Source organism: Eurypyga helias, unplaced genomic scaffold (genome assembly GCF_000690775.1).
Source record: "Eurypyga helias isolate BGI_N326 unplaced genomic scaffold, ASM69077v1 scaffold8944, whole genome shotgun sequence".
Classification (NCBI taxonomy): Eukaryota; Metazoa; Chordata; class Aves; order Eurypygiformes; family Eurypygidae; genus Eurypyga; species Eurypyga helias.
This window is the reverse complement of record NW_010245769.1, coordinates 16,639-33,035: the sequence shown is the minus strand read 5'-3', so window position 1 is coordinate 33,035 and position 16,397 is coordinate 16,639. Positions and strand designations below refer to the sequence as shown.

General features: G+C 40.5%; 1 protein-coding gene across 1 annotated transcript in view; it reads right to left on the bottom strand.

The window, feature by feature from the left end:
* Window positions 1-16,397, bottom strand: part of CACUL1 (CDK2-associated, cullin domain 1) — a gene marked incomplete at its 5' end in the record, with an annotated part of 40,866 nt that overhangs the window by 11,534 nt on the left and 12,935 nt on the right. The window contains 2 exons of the mRNA XM_010150193.1: window positions 8,568-8,670; window positions 14,320-14,415. Of these exons, the coding sequence (XP_010148495.1) occupies window positions 8,568-8,670; window positions 14,320-14,415 (199 nt within the window). The remainder of the gene's footprint in view (window positions 1-8,567; window positions 8,671-14,319; window positions 14,416-16,397) is intronic.

The window sequence follows — 16,397 nt, the reverse complement described above, 5'->3', positions numbered from 1 at the left end:
TTAGAAACCAACATTTCTGATCTTTGTTTCTGCAACTGCTTACACTACAAGATACAATGCAAATTTAAATAGCTCGCTCCTGAGTCACAGTCAGTAAATACAAGCGTGATGGTATTCTATTCAACAACAATGTAACTTAGTAATGGCATATATTTCCTGTTTCTCAATAAAGAAAACTAAAAGAAATACTACTCTTTAAACCATACAAACAGCCCAGCCTACACCTTTTCCAAAAGCTAGACAGCAATACCAGCAGAATGAATAGCACTGCCGTACGATACAGGTTTTCAGAATGTTTTCCGTAAGAGTGATCAAGAGTCCTCTCTTTGGATAGACCTGAAAAATCTCAATGCAGGTTTATAGACAAAGATGTAAAGAGATAAAAGATGTGAAGCTTCTTTGTGCACAAATTCATCTCCAGTTTTCCAATGAAACCTACCTGAACATTCAATCCCGTATTACCTTGTAAGTGAGGGTCACTCAAACTCAAGGAATGCAAACAGCTGTGCCGGACACGCTGGAGTCATCTCTGTTATTTTACAATCTTACAAAAGATCTTTAAATATTAAGGCTTTGACCCTTGCTTTATCAGAATAATTAATGAGACTCTACAACCCAGAAGTGGCACAGACTCCTACCTACTCCCAGAAGCTCCACCTGCAGCATTTACAAAGACAGGGCAGGGTAAGGCAGAACAAAACTAACCCTCAGATGCACAACAGTGGTAATGACACGTCGACACTATCTGGTCCCCTCCACGGTGTTTATGAACTAATCCTGCATTTTGCATAACCAATATGCAGAGAAGTTAATTAACCTGCAAACAGCCTTGAATATAACTCATGGCAGAATCAAAGAAGTGTGGGTTCCCATGATGAAATGCTTTAATTGCAGAGGAGGACAAGGTGCTCTGAAACACTGTTCAACTGAGGTAAGACACAACAGCCAGAACGGCCTCGGGATTTCTCTGGGGAATGGTGGATGAACTATATGGAGTCTGTGAGGTACGAACCTGCAGCACCCCGGGCACCCTGCAGTAACCAAGTCACTCCATTCTGCACAGGGATCCTGAAGAAGCCAGTCCCTCGATGAAGGTGTAAGCTGTTTCCTACTTACAGCGGTACTTGGGGCAAGACCCAGGACCCTGGTAATTCCAGGAGTAGCTGATGATACAAGTTCAAACTCACTTGTTCCGAACTCAAGATTCGCTTGCGAAAACTAAGAATTAGCTACTCTAAAAATCTTTTCAAAAGAAAGTTAAAGGACAGAAAAATAGATGTATTTGGCTTGGCAAAGATGTACTTTTGCTGGTAGAAGAGCGAAACCTGCGCATGTTAGTGCACGAGACTTTTTTCCTCCCTTTGCAATAATCTACCAGAACTTCAAAGTCAGATATTTTAACAAATCACACATAAGTATGGCTTAGGCAGACGTATTCAAAGCTGTAATTATTCAACAATGCACTTAAAAGAAATCATAAAGCGTATTCCCATTAAAAGCAACTGCAACAGCTTCCACAACTAAGGCATCAGCCAGCTGTTGCTCTCCAGCCTTCAACAGAAGCAGAACTGTGGCTTAAAAAAGCCAAAGTAAAACAAATGGATTCCCGAGCTCTTTATCCATCCCATCATACCAACTGTGCTCTTTCATACTTAATTCCAATATATAAGCAGTATTTATACTGTCTTGCAGAATAACAACCTTGGCCCTTACACAACTGTGTGAAATACCGTAACGATGGAGCCATTCCCAGCGCACAGGCTAAACAAACCTTACCAGCACAGGCTTCCCTGGCAGCTCTGCCCTTTAGGAATATCGCCACATCACGTGTCAGGTCCATCTGACCACACATACCCTTCTACTTCATGGTGATAACCTGAACCTGGTTCCTGTATCTTTATGCCCAAATTCAGTCCATGCAAAGCACCTGCCCGAAGCCCACGAGCCAACGGCCATTAAAGCTCCAAGATGTGGCTGGAGCTTTTTGCTGGTGGTGGGTTGGGTTGAGGTTTTTTGGGGCGTTGGGTTTGGGTTTTTCTTGTTCGGGGTTTCGCTTTTGGGTTTGGTTTGGTTTTTTTCCTCCTGCCTATTTTATTATTAAATTGACTGATGAAGTTTGATCCCATATTACCGTTTCCTTACTTTAACTCAGGTACAATTTGTACATGTTAACTATCAATCTAGAACTTCAAAAGCCTTTTGCACGAAAACAGACCTTCCCTCTGCCTTAACTCTCACATTTGCAGTTACCTAAACCTCTTTGTGATTCTGCATATTTATTTGCTTCTAAACAGAACTAAAAATAAATTCTTTGCAAGTTAAATTCTTCAAAAGTTTGTAATGACTTAAAATGTAGGTTAGAAAAAAACCAACATTAAAAAGTTGCATTTGTTACTAAGCGTTTGCCTCTAGGCATTTAATGAAGCCACAGATTACTTCTGAAATATTCATTATATAGCCCAAAAGCTTTATTAAGTATCTCATAAAAATGCTACAGAATAAAAATTCCAAGTCTTAATCACATGGAAATATTCAGTGCTGTAACAAGAATAAATATGAAAAACAAAGCCATAAATATAGAAATACAGACTTTTGGACTTCTGTAACTGGAAAATAAGGTGATATTTTCATGTTTACAATTTTATGAAGGCTTACTGAAATGGCAGCATTATTTCTGTTTCTTTACCAAGAAGCCAGATTAAACATGAGAGTCATTATAACATGACAGTCATTATTTGAGACTCTTTTCCAATTTAAAAATTCCCTTACTTTGAGGTGAAACAAGAAAAATAAGAAGAACATTGCTGCAACATTTTCTAGTAACTTTGATGAAAAATTTCATTCAGTGACAACACACGTGCAGAGATTAAATGTTATTTAAGGAGTATAAAGCATGTTCTGTAACACTTGGTAGCAGCACCGTTTCCAATATGGTTATAATACAATTACACTGCCCAGTCAAATCACAGCTACCACTTCAGTATCAGTGATACCACCCTTAAACTGGCAAATGTGTTACTCTTGATTATTCCATCAGATCTGCAGAGCACAGAGGGCATAAGAGAGCTATCCCATACAGCCTGCGAGAGGGCAGGGGTACCTGCTGAGGTCTAGGAACAGACCGACACTGACGTGCCAATTCAGTGTTTTGAAAAAGGAGCAGCTGATTATCCTGCAATACCAGAGCCCCAGCACGCTCCTCACATACTGGAAAAAGAAATGGAACATAGAATCATAGAACGGCTTAGGTTGGAAGGGACCTTAAAGACCATCCAGTTCCAACCCCCCTGCCATGGGCAGGGACACCTTCCACTAGACCGGGTTGCTCAAAGCCTCATCCAGCCTGGCCTTGAAGACATGCCGCAGCTGATTTTCACTATCAGTTATCTCTGCCTACCACCATTTGGAATAAAGACAGGAAGGAAAATGCTGTTTTAAGGTTACACTGGGAATTTGAAGTGGAGGTATTGAGATTAAACTATTGGCATAATGAGAGTAAGCCAGAAATTAAACACTGAACAGATTCACAATCACATCCTTGTACAAAAATATTTTAAAATTACATTTAACAAAGAATTTAATAAATGCGCCCCTTCCATATGTTTCAAAAAAGGACCCTTTATGCTACAGAATCCTCTTGCCCCTCAAAATATTTGCTGCCAAAAACTGGTACTTCAACAGCTTTATAGCTGGAGAAAAAAGTAAATTAGCTTAATGTTATAGAAGAATTCTAACAGAAATCACCCCGCTGCAGTCTGGTGCAAACAGCCTGGAATGAATCAGTATCATCTCCTAGCGCCCTGCTACCCTGCTTCACTTCTAAGGCCCTCGGAAAGGAATCTTCTCATTATTTCACCTATCCAGACATGTAGGCTGACTCCAAAGACAGAGCAAAAGAAAGCATGCTGCCTTTTTTTATCCTCCTTAAACTTAAAACCCAAGAAATATAGCTGTATGAAGGTGGCAGAGTAAGGTTGTCCAGGCTTTTTTCTCACACTAGTTTTGCACACTTGAAAGTAAAAAGCAAGCAAAGCAGCATTGAAGGGCTGAGCAACATCCAACGTATTACAGAAGGAAAGAGCCTGAACAATCAAATGGGACTTTTTTTTAACACTATATTGCTTCTGTGATCACAGTGGTCACTGTCTCAAAGAATAAAAGAATAGTGATTTCAAATGCTTCAGGGCAGAGTCTATAATGATGCTTTAGTTGAGATTAGAAATGTGCTTCTGAAGCAAAGGCACTGATCATCCCCATTTACTGCTCCTTGGTTCACATGACAGAGCTGCCTTGGAGCATATCAACTTCATTCCTTCTGGGCAAGACTAAGGCAGATGTGCTCGAACAACTACCTGGCATCCTGTCCACAGGAGCAGGCATTAGCAAGCGTGAAATAAAACTCTCCAAAACGTCTGTCAAGGCGAACACTGGGTCCTCAACACCGAGTAGGTCTTTCGCATTACTTAATGTGGACACAGCCTAAACCGTGCAAGGAAACCTTCAGCTCTTCCTACAGGGCACATAGCTTTCAAGATACGAAACCTTCGGCTGCACCAACCCTGTAACGATGCTCTATGTATTTTTGCCAAGACCAGGACACGGGGCTACACTGACTTTTGATCCAAGTCAGTACAGCCAGTCAAGAACAAGTTTATTTATGAAACTAACCATTATTCCCCTATGAAACACAAGCATTACAACTGACATGGAAATGAGAAGCACAAAGAACAACAACTTCTTGAATATAAATCCAGAAGGGCAGCATAAAAAAAAATTTTGGGGGGTGGGGAGGCAATGCTGTAAAGAAGGTTTCTGTAAGAAGCTGAAACGAGAGTGTTTTCCCTCCTTTTCAGGGGATTTTCTCTGCAGTCTGGGCTTTCACCTTCATGACTTCTCAATATCATGACGTTGAGAACCTCACCAACCCTCGCAGAGCAGGACTGCAGCCTAGTGCTCACCTTCCTTCCCTTAGTTTCTTTTTTTAGTTTTCTTTCAGGAAAGACAACAGGGGTAATTGCAAGCTCCTGTAATTGGAAACCACGTGGTTTATCCACCAAGCAGAAACAGCAGTACGCCATTAATAGCTTCTCTCTTTCGTGAGATTTAAAAGCAAGCTTGGTTTGGGCACTAAGCTGTCAATATCAAAAAAGACAAGGATAGTAGTTACTTGCAAATACTCTCTGCCACTGAATCTTCCCGAGTGCAAGTACCACAAGGAGAGTGTTTCAGGAGCTGTTACTCATTTTCACCACTGAAGACAGAGTCTGCAATACACGCGATTCTTCTTGACACAAGAACAAACAGGCAGGATGTTTCCACAGGGCACCGAGATTACAGCCCACAAAAACCCTAACCTACCAGACCAGGGGCTGCAGAAGGAGAAAACACACCTATTTCTGAATTTTACTGCTTACAAGTCACGTTATGCAGGACTCTAGCAGGAACAAAGACAACATTCTCCACCATCCCTTTACTAGTGACAAGGGGAGATTATCTGTATCTTCTCCCCCATTTCCGAAACTTCTTGTAAATAAGACGCTGTATCTCTGCTTGTTACACTCAGTTAAGTAGTTCTGCACATATCAACTTCTCCCAAGCCATTTAATACAGCAGTCTTATCAGCAAGAACCAGCCTTGGCTTTGTAAGGAAAATAATCAGGTTATATTCACTTAGTCCAAAAGTACCCCCTTTAATCTGAAGAGCATTGACTTGATAAATGTGTGTAAAAGTGTTTCCCAAACACAACCATGTTTATGGATCTGTGTATTCTATGATTTTTAATGCCTTTACATTAACTGCTCAGAAGTGCTCTAGATAGTAGAGCTTTTTTTTTTAATGAAACACTTATCCAAAAAAAGGAACCAAATTGGTATATGTGTAGGCAAAATTTGTGCAGGCAAAGTTCACTTAGATGATGTCTTCTATAAACAATGAATTCACACCTTAATCACTATTTTCTGCAACTAAGTGCTCCCACCACAGAGACAATTGTACCAGTTCATTTTGCATCTTCCTGCCTTCAGCCCACACAGCACAGGGACTGGGGCCGACTTGAAACAGTGGGAGTTTGAGTAAGATCAAACACCGAGGAAGAGCTGCACTGCTCTTCGGACATTTTCACCCCCCCACACCTTTTGAAATGGAGCAGGAACTTTTTCTTAAATCAAATGAACCTGAAATGTACTTACAGTCCTTCCTGAACACAACTTCAAACAGAAATGCCAGCTTCCAGGCTCTGATAGAATGACAAGAAACTACTAGCAAAACCTCCTTCGCACAAAACAACATGGCAACAAATTTCAAGAGCTAGAGCAGATCTTATTCTTGTCCTCTGAGTCTAGATCACAAACTGATTAAACTGATTTTGTTGGTTTTGGGTTTGGGGTTTTTTTTTAATATAGAGGGAAGGCATGCTGATTCTCACTGAAGGGGCAGCTGCAGCATCTCTTTAAAAAAAAGCAACACAGCCCCAGGTTTCCATTTCTCTATATATTCACAATTTCACTGACTTTAATTTCCTAAGCACATCCACTCCAAACCTTATTCCTCCCCCCCAGTACAAACATGTTTCTCCACTGAACCAAATCTCTATCAAATATCAGGACACTGCCACACACCGACAACATCAGAAGTTAAGTAATTAACAAACACTGACTTACATCCTTATATTTTTGTAGGGCCCTTACACTTCCCAAAAGGAAGGTCATATTCTTAGCTATTATGGCCTGAACTTCACCAAGCTAGAAAGAACAGCTGAGAATGGCAGAAAATAATACCACCACCAGAACTTTTTCAGCACATCTACAGTGCCGTGTGTCTTCAATTGTTTCCCAGGAATCTGTTAGCAAGCTTAGAATTTTATTTAGGCATACTTTAACTCATTTATACCTGCCAGTACGTATCATCTTACTTAGAAGTAAGCTAAAAACTAAATAACTGAGTTGTAAATAAACTTACGGTAAGACTGAAACAAAATCCCAGGAAGTTCCTCATTAAAAAACAGACTCCATATACAGCAACCCAGTTGGCAGCAGCTTAGTTTTATTTTGCAATGTTTTCTTTTAATTTTACTTCGGCATCTAACAGAGCTGGGGAGAAGTGCTTCAGACTTCACACACACACAACTGCAGGTCTTCTCCTTTCACAAGTCCATCTGCAATTTCTATGTGATTCTCGCATCATCCACAGGAAACAAATGACGTAGCAACACACATATGACATTACTCATGTTCTAAAGATGTTACTTTGCTTTGGCAGTGGAAAGAAAAACAATGTTTTCCTTCCATGAAAAATGCATACACTTAAAATTAAGTGTATTTTAATTTTTAGGTAATACCAGCTGAATTGCCCATGACCCTGTTGCAGCAATCATCTTACCAGGTTTCATGGTATCTTTGGCACAAAGTAAAACGTGAGGCCCATGGGAGGATATTCTTCATTGTCCTGCTATTTCTAAAGTGGTTTGATCTTCTACATGGCCGAAAGCTCTTCTTTTCCAAATGGCAAGAACAAGATGGCTTCAGAGCTGATGATCTCTCACTATTCTAGGGTATCGGGCTCCCTGACCTCAGGATGGTCACCCTCTCCCAGGATGCCCGCTCATAGTGACCCTAACAAATACAGCCCAGCTCCTTTCCCCCAGCCCCCTGCTACAGAGAGAAGGGTGTTATTTCCCAAGTAAAGACAAAAGGAGAAAGATGTTCAACCCTAATCGCCCATCATTTGGTCTCCATTTAGCATATAGATAGCAGCTGCTTCAGAGGAAAGAGGAGGGGAGCAGCTAGATGGAAACAAGGGACACTGCAGTAGGGCTAGTTACAGAAGGAGTACACCAGGCTGGACACTGAACTCGAGCCAGCACACAGGAACTATCCAGTTGCACCAAACACCTACAACTGCAATTCTCCAAGCACAGTGTCAACTGCTTACCACTATGCAAACGTTTCCAGTGTGAACTCCAAGTCCAATTATCTCTGCCTCTGCTCCCTCACAAGCTAACCAGGGCAGCACCAAAGTCCCCATGCTCCTACACAAGTGTCGGTGGCGGCAGGTTGCAAACTCCACTGTTCACCACAGGATCACCTAATGGGAAGTGTCTCGCTTGAAGCATATTCCATTGGCATTGACCCATTAGCTTAACAGAGCAGAGTGCTGTCAGCTCACAGGGAGTACTCAAGCACGTCATGACAACCACCCAGCACCCAACCACCACAGTTCTTCGACCACACCACGTTCTTAATGACACCTGTCAGTATTTTGATAACGAAGTTCAAGAGTAACAGAATAAAACATTAGTTATGTCATCATCACAAACCATACGGGAAAACATAAATTGATCCCCCCAGATACTCAAGAGAAGCAGGATTTCATACAAAATCGTATTTTTGAAAAAATAAGTTGATGTGTGCCACATTTCTTCATGTGGATGCCTTAAAAAGGAATTAATGTATTTCAGTTCACTAATCATGTACTATTTTCTCCCCTTTTGCTGTGGATTTTGCAATATCTGAAAGCACTGTGGTTTTCCAGACTCCCACTGTAAGAAAAATTCAATAGGTTTACTTACGCATTAGGTTGTAAATGTGCTTTTCTGCAACATGTTCCGTAAACAGCTTTATAAGGTCATCTTTTAAGTCTCTGTTAAGCTTGGTTTCTATGTAAAATTTATTCTGGAAAACAAGACAGAAGTTTTCAAATTTGTTTTTCATGATAGCAAATACTTTTTCCATGAATAAAAATAGTTTAAAATTTTAAAGCTGTACAATATTTGACCTGTAAAGTGTTTCCTCAGTGACTGCATTTATAATGCACAGAACATTCCTGTATAACAAAAAATCCATGTACATAAAATCAAAAGTGCATGTCGTACTATAGGTAACAAACCTACTTACACACAGGGTTGGGTTTTTTTCCCCTCCTGTATCTACAGGTACATCTCCATATCAATCCAGACTGGACAGTTTGTAGAAAAAAAACACTTGGTTTTAGAACTTTACAAACGCTCCAACACCTAAAGAGGGCTGGACATCATATTTATAATGGAAGAAAGCATTTTTACCAATGTCTAGAAGTGACTGAGCCATTAAAATGGGTATGTTACAATAATAAATCATCGGTACAGTTATCCACTTCTGTGGGTCATCGATAACCTCAGAGGATACCTAGTCAAAATCAATCAACTGTGGAAATAAGTGCTATACACAAATTTATACAAAACTGAACTACGTTTAAATTTTTAGGATTCAATTATCTTTACCTACTCAGCATTAATAATAAATACACCTCTTCAACTCTCAAAGGAAATTCTATTAGGGAGTTCCTTGAGGGCCTCTATACCTAATGTACTATCTGGTATTATGCCTCAGTTCCCAGCTTGCAATTAATAGTAAGATTTCTTGTCCGTATTTTATTCATAGGTGGAGGGTTTTAAACGTTGGGAAAAAAAATAATTGTTTCAAGATATACCTCCTGTCATTACAACACAAACATGGAAGTGGAACAACCGAATTCATCTGGACAACTTGTGTAAAAAGGGTTAAACAGATACTGTAACAGAAAATCAACTTGATCAAAAATAAGATCCTGGGACACTAATCTGGGAGATTTGTTAGAGGAAAGTGATCTTAAAGGCTAAAGTTCTTTCCAGCCTTTAAATCAAGCTGTTCTCCTGTTCGCTAAGGCATTTACCCTGATTGGAACAAACCCTCAGAACACTACTAGACCTATCTTTACTTTTCTGTGTGCGTGTCACCCATTCTCTTGGCCATTACCTACACTACACACACGCTGATTAAACTGTCCATGCAGAAACTACTTAAATTTTCAGGGCAAGCATTCAGCAGCAGGTATTTACCTTTAATGAAAGCTGAACCTATGAGAACAAAGGCAATCCGAGGGTTGAACCCATGCCCCTGGTGAAGTCTAGATTTGTTGCAGTGACGGACAACAAACTTTAAAAGATCTTTTAAATGTTTAGTACCTTCCCACTGCCAGCTCCCTCCCTAAAGCTATCCTACCTGTAGAGGTTTTATCAAGGTTAATTATTCATTTGTTTGCCCCCCACCCGGGCCTGTTCTTTAAACAGACAGAATAACCTGCCTTGTAAGAGACAAACATCATTTGTAATATTCACAGTCACTGGTGAATTGCCATTGCAGCAGAAATTCACAGCAACTGAAGATACACATCTTCTAGGAAGTGTTGAGTGACACAGCACACTGCAGTCTTTCATCAGACCCAACTGCCTAAACCACTTCCACCTTGAGCTTCCTGACCACAGGCTACCACGTACCCACCCGTGTGACAGCCAGGAGTGACCGGAGCATCTCGGCACAAGACTACGGACCTGAATCAGCCCTGACCAACTAACTACTGATTCCTGTGAGCTGACAGATGAGATGCACCCAGCTAAGGAAATAACTTACTCTCTTCCTTACCCAGCCTCGTAGACCTTCTTAGATTAAAAGCAGCTGGCAACCTGTGCAAACTGTGATGCTTCCTGTTGTTCCAGCCTATACCTTACGCTTCATAATCAGAAAAACAGTTTGAAGCAGAAGAGTTACAACACAGGACTTGTACACAGAACAACTGTACAATCCTCTTCACATTTGCTCACTTTCCAAAAGGATGTTACACGTGCAGGAATTCAAACAGACAATGAAAAATCCCCACACATTAAGTAATACATTTCCAATCCACAGAGCGGAAAGCAGATGGATAGCAGAAAAGTGTCACCTTCACCAGTCTGGACAGTGGCAAAATGGGAAGATTTTCTGAATAAGGAGTCACTACCTAGGCTGCACCTGCATTTCTTGGAAAGTGTCAAGTCACCTAAAGGTCTAATTGACAGGGAAAAGGTAAGCAGGTATCAATAACTGAGAAAGTCAGATATGATACAAGCGTTTCTTCTACAAAACACCATAAAATAAATCAACCTGTCAAACATTAAAAGACATCATTGTGTTAATATTAAGATGTGATTAAAATACCTGAAAGAGAAAAAACAGTATATAAGAACACTTATCCCATCCACATATATATATATACACACTCACACATATTTGTGTATAGACACACACAACATGCCCTCTAGCTGATAAGCAACAAAGTGCAATACTACCCAGTAGGAGTAGTTTTCCATTTTAGAAGCAATGGAAAAAAAAAATCTTAACTATCCTAAAAACAGTGCTCACAAATGTTAGGCTCATTTCATGCCACAAGACAACAGATTTTCAGCTACATCTCTAAGTATAATTAACAAATGAGAACCTAATATTAAAAAAGTATATAATCTAAAGGCTGATTTTAATTTTTATTGAAGTGGGAATATGATTTTTATTCATTCGTGTGCGCAGCATACTGAGATGTACGATCTGTAGGCATACAGAACAACTTAATTTATATTTACAACACAAGTAGTTATTCACTAGGAATTATCCTCAGGAGTAAAGCACCATACGCTAAGGTGACTTCCAATTTAATTTGCTTCATCTGCGGTTACATCCCAGAACTTCTGAAGGAGTTTTAACCCACAGAATTTCGGAGGGACAAAAGTGCTTTGGGCCTCCATGCTTTCTTGAAAAGTCCACTGTAGAAGCAAACAACTGTAAAAAACCCATCACAATGTGAAAAAGAAAACCACAAGTGCTCCTAGAAAAAGAAGGAACAAGAAAAGCTCCCACGATTGCCAAGTCAGCCCTCTCCACCATCACTCATACAAGCTTTGAAGCACACCTTGGTCACCACACACAAGCAGATTAAGAAAACCCCTTCCCTGTATTCTACCATTCACACCCAAGAATATGGTTTGGCACGTATAAGGAGAAAGAAAAGCGCTGATGTCGACACCAAAACACACACAACTAAGCCTAAGACAAAATACTTGGCCTCTCTTGGCCACTACCAAGATAGAGACCCATGTTTCTGTTATACAAAAAACCCTTTAGGTTTTCTTGGCTTCATAGATTTAAAAAAAAAAAAAAAAAGTAAATGCATATTAAAAGTTTTCCTAAGCAGCAATATAATTATCCTTTCAGAATAAAGTTTATCAGTGCAACCCAACAGCTTTGAAAAATCCTGATTAAAGCACTCACTACCAAAAAAGGAAAGCCCTGCCATCTCCAATAAAAAGGCAGGGAGTTCATCAACTTAGTCCTCTTGGTCCTCAAAATACATTGAAAATACCTATTCAGGTAAGAGCGAAGCTCTGATTTATACTACAGAATAATTAGGCTTTCACCTCTTGCAATTGATTTTAATTATATTTTCTGCTCTAAATAAAGGAAACTGCTGCTGCTGTAGGCGAGAAAACCTGGTTAGATGGTACAGTGTCAAGCTGCAGGAGCGGCTGTACAGAGAAGTACTTCCAAATGTATGCAGAAAAAAACTCAGAGGAAAACATTCTTCATCCTGACTTCTCTAGAGATATTTTCCACATCATGCACAACACTGATTAATGAATTATTTAAGAGAAAAAGTATGAGACTTCATTTGACAGCAGCCTTCCAAAACAGCTATGCAGCTCAGCCAAATCACCATTACGCTCAAGAGGCAAGAGGAACAAGCACATAAATCACTAACTCTCAGACCCAGCTTGAATTCAGACACTTACATAAAAGAAAGTGTTTGCAGGAACAGTTTTACTGGTGAAGAAATCACTAGTCATGCTTTAAAGAAGCTTCTTGAAATCTATGAGTACTTTCACTCTTCTTTGTTCTCAAATCAAAAAAGAAATACTACCTAACTATTCATTTTACAGGTCTGTTTATTGCTCATTAACCATTTTTACTATGTTCAGATATCAGTTAGACTCAAACTCTAGGAAAGGAAAGGATGGGTTACAGAGCACTCCCCTGAAGATACAAACACCACATCACAGCTGTATACAAACATATGGAAATCCATTCAGCAACTAAACCTTATCTGGTCATATAGACAAAGCTTCTAATGATAAAACCTGCCTGTATGTCTATCACAAATAGTTTTTGACCTCTGTGACAGAAGAACCTCAGTGACAGGTGTGAGTACTCAAAGTCCACACCAGAACAGTTTAACTCCATTTGGAAATGGATATTAAATTATGAGATTGCTTCAATTTGTCTGCAACAAACAAGTCAAGCACACACTGGTGAAAAAAAACAGCTAGAATCTAAAAATGTCTGAATGCATCAGGGGAAAAGGCTCTTCCTATTTTTTCCCCAGCATTTCATGGCAGGAACAAGGAGAAAAACAAAAATCACGACCAGAAACACAACCCTCAGCGACAATTGAAGCTGTAGCGATGGACTTCAGTCTGTACTAACCAGATAAAGGCAACGTTAGAGCACACCCAGTTCAAGGAAGGGAAATCCCCCTTTAAATGCAACAAATCCATATGGCGACACTGTGCTGAGAGACTAGAGCGAATTACCTGGTTTCACAGATGCATTCACTGAAACAGAGGAGATCCTTCTAAAGGATATCGCTTCTCAAACTCTGGGAAGCTACCAATGAGGATAATTTTAATGAGTTTGAGGTTTATTTAAAACAATTTAAATGGGGTTTTTTTTTCGTTCCCTCTTTTTCTTTTTTCTTATTTTCTTTCCTAAGAAATACTTGCCTGAGTTTTTACTTCCAAGTGATGCCAATGCAAGGCCAGTTTCTGTGAGAAGGGTAAATTTCAAGCTTAAGTTATTCATTAGCATGAAACCCCAATAAAATCTTGGCACTTTGACAAAAACCAATACAAATTATAAACTTCAGAGCTGTAGAAAACTTGATAAATTACAAAATCAGGCACTTAAAGCCAATGGTTTCTGAACCTCTGCAAGCATGCCTGACCATGCTATGAACTGAAGTTTGTCTTCATCCAGTCAACACTCTAAACTGCTTTATCAAGTGACACAGACATTTTCAAGAGACATTGCTTTCTGTCTTGTCTGAATCTGTGTAATTTAAAAGTGAGAAACAATCATCTTCATAGCCTGCCCATACTACCAAGCCAACATGTACCAAGCCAATACACTACCTCTGTTAAAAAATATATAAATAACGACCTAACTATTTGGGAAGGCTTTTTAACAATCAAAATAAAAACCATTCTCTCACTCCCAGGACAAAAATCTTAGGGCAGAAACCAATTGCAAAACTCTACATTTAAAAACATGGCTTCCCTTTCCTCTTCCCACATGGTGATCCGTGCTGTTACACAGGTAGCAAAACCAGGCATGAATTGTAAGTTCAAGCTAAAAAGCATTATAGCTGCATTTTACTATTTTCACTTTCAATCAGCATCTTGTGAATGGACATACTTTAGTTGAAAAGAATTTTCTAAAACTTACCATATATATGAAAAGAGGCACAATGCTCTGCAATGCTCCCATATACTGTCCAAGAGCTACGTTAAATCTTTCAATATAGAGATCTGGAGGGCTGGCCTGCAAGAAACCGTAAAAGTCAGGTTGTAATTTGAACATGAGAAAGATCTGGAACAGCATGGGCTACGCTTTCATAGCAAACTCAAAAAACCAGAAAGTATTTGATACACCAAGTCCACACAAAGCAAGCCACACATCATTCCAGAGTTTCTGCTATAACTCCCTCCGGCAAAACCAGTTTTCGTCAGTAACTGCTTTTTGCCAAGGACTACGTCAGTACCCAGCAAAAGGCCCGTTCAGTAAGAAACACAGTACGCCTGGAACAAACCTGCATTTAGCATCTGCAAATAGAAACGCTTATTAAGGACCAGATCTTCCCTTCGAATTAACTATCTGTCACGCCTCGCATCCATAGCCAAATTCCATCAAGGGCTGGTGCGTTCCCACCCACTGCAGGCCTTCCCTCCCGGAGAGCAGGGGTTGCATTGCGCTGCTGCTTTGCATCCAAGCTGCAAGAGGCACATCCTCCAGCTCCAGGGAGCTCTGTCCTTCAAGCCAACATTTTTAAGTTTTGCTGGGCGACCTAAGGCAAGTATTCAGGGTACTGAGCTGGAGGGAATATGAAGTAATGTCTTCAGATAGAGCTCTGCTTCTGCACTCCAGATCAGTCCCATGAGAATCTACTGCACCCCCCCAACATGCAGCATCACCCTGCAGCCCCCCACCAACACTTTTTGCCACACAAAACCTGGATGTGTCAACTTTATGACAAGCCTCGTAGAGCCCAGTGGCAGCACTGGTGTTTTCCGTGTACAACACTGTCTTTCCCAAACAAAGAAATAAGGAAGCTCAGAGATCTGTTCTGCAGCAAGCTAAATTAAACTGAGAAGGGAACCTGACAAATGGGAAGCACTACCCACCGCTTCTTTTATGCATGTGTATTTGGAGGGAAGCAGGGGAGCTGTGTTAGAGCAGTCAGGAGTGCACTTCCACACCCAGGGATGGAAGTGGAGCTGGGGGAACGTGCTCCTCCACTAACCCCCTCCCCATCCCAACCCACCCCCATACAGTGCCCTGCCTTTGGCCCAACTCCTCCTGCTTTCTCTGCTATGGTCTCTTCCAAGGAAGGGCTGGGTAGGGGCCTGAGTTTCTGCTGTTCATACACACCACACACACCCCCCCTCAAGGTGTTGCTTGCTAATGAAAAGCAAAACTCTTCCCTTGTACCATTTTCCTCGCCAACAGCACCAGGGCTGTCAGAGGATGGAGATGCAGCAGTGACTGGGACCTTGCAAGAAAACAAACTCAACGATTTTTCTGAAGCCAAAGCACCTGTGGCATGAGAAACGCCCAAGGCCAACTGCACCTCACCTCAAGCACTTTATTGGAACTTAAAGCTCTTATCTTGAAGAAGCAGATTTTTCAACCTTTCTACAGATGTTCACCAGAGGTCCTAAGAGAACAGTTAGAATTTAAAGTTGACTTTTTGCTCTATTAAGTATTCTACATTTAATGAAGGGTTTTTTTTTCCCCCCTTTAAACTAGCTTCTTCTGCCTCCCTCCTCAATATGCTTAATGGACACACAGGTCATTTTCACAGTAAACACCGATACAGCGCAGACATCTCAGAAAGGAAAAGCAAAACTGGCCAAGGAATAAAGAATGTTATTCCACGTGCTGCTGCCAAAGGTTGTATGATCAAAATGAGGAATAACCATATAAGTTTTTAATCTTATTGCAGTTGCAGTTCTCAGGGGTGGCCAAACAAATTTGAGTTCAAAATGCCAACAACGTATGAAGGTGGCTATGAACTCCAAGGACTCCCTTTCATATATAGTTACATATGTAATTTGTTGCAAACGACAAGCAATGAAATCTCCATTTCTAAGCAGTATGTACTCCTGCCTCACTCCTTTTTAACCTCAGCTTTAAATATGGTTATACTTGCTGATTTGTAAAGACCTGGCGTACAGCTTCTCAGAGGAACGAAAAAGGAAAACTCTACTTCAAAGAACAGGTCAGCCAAAAGAAGCCCATGGCCT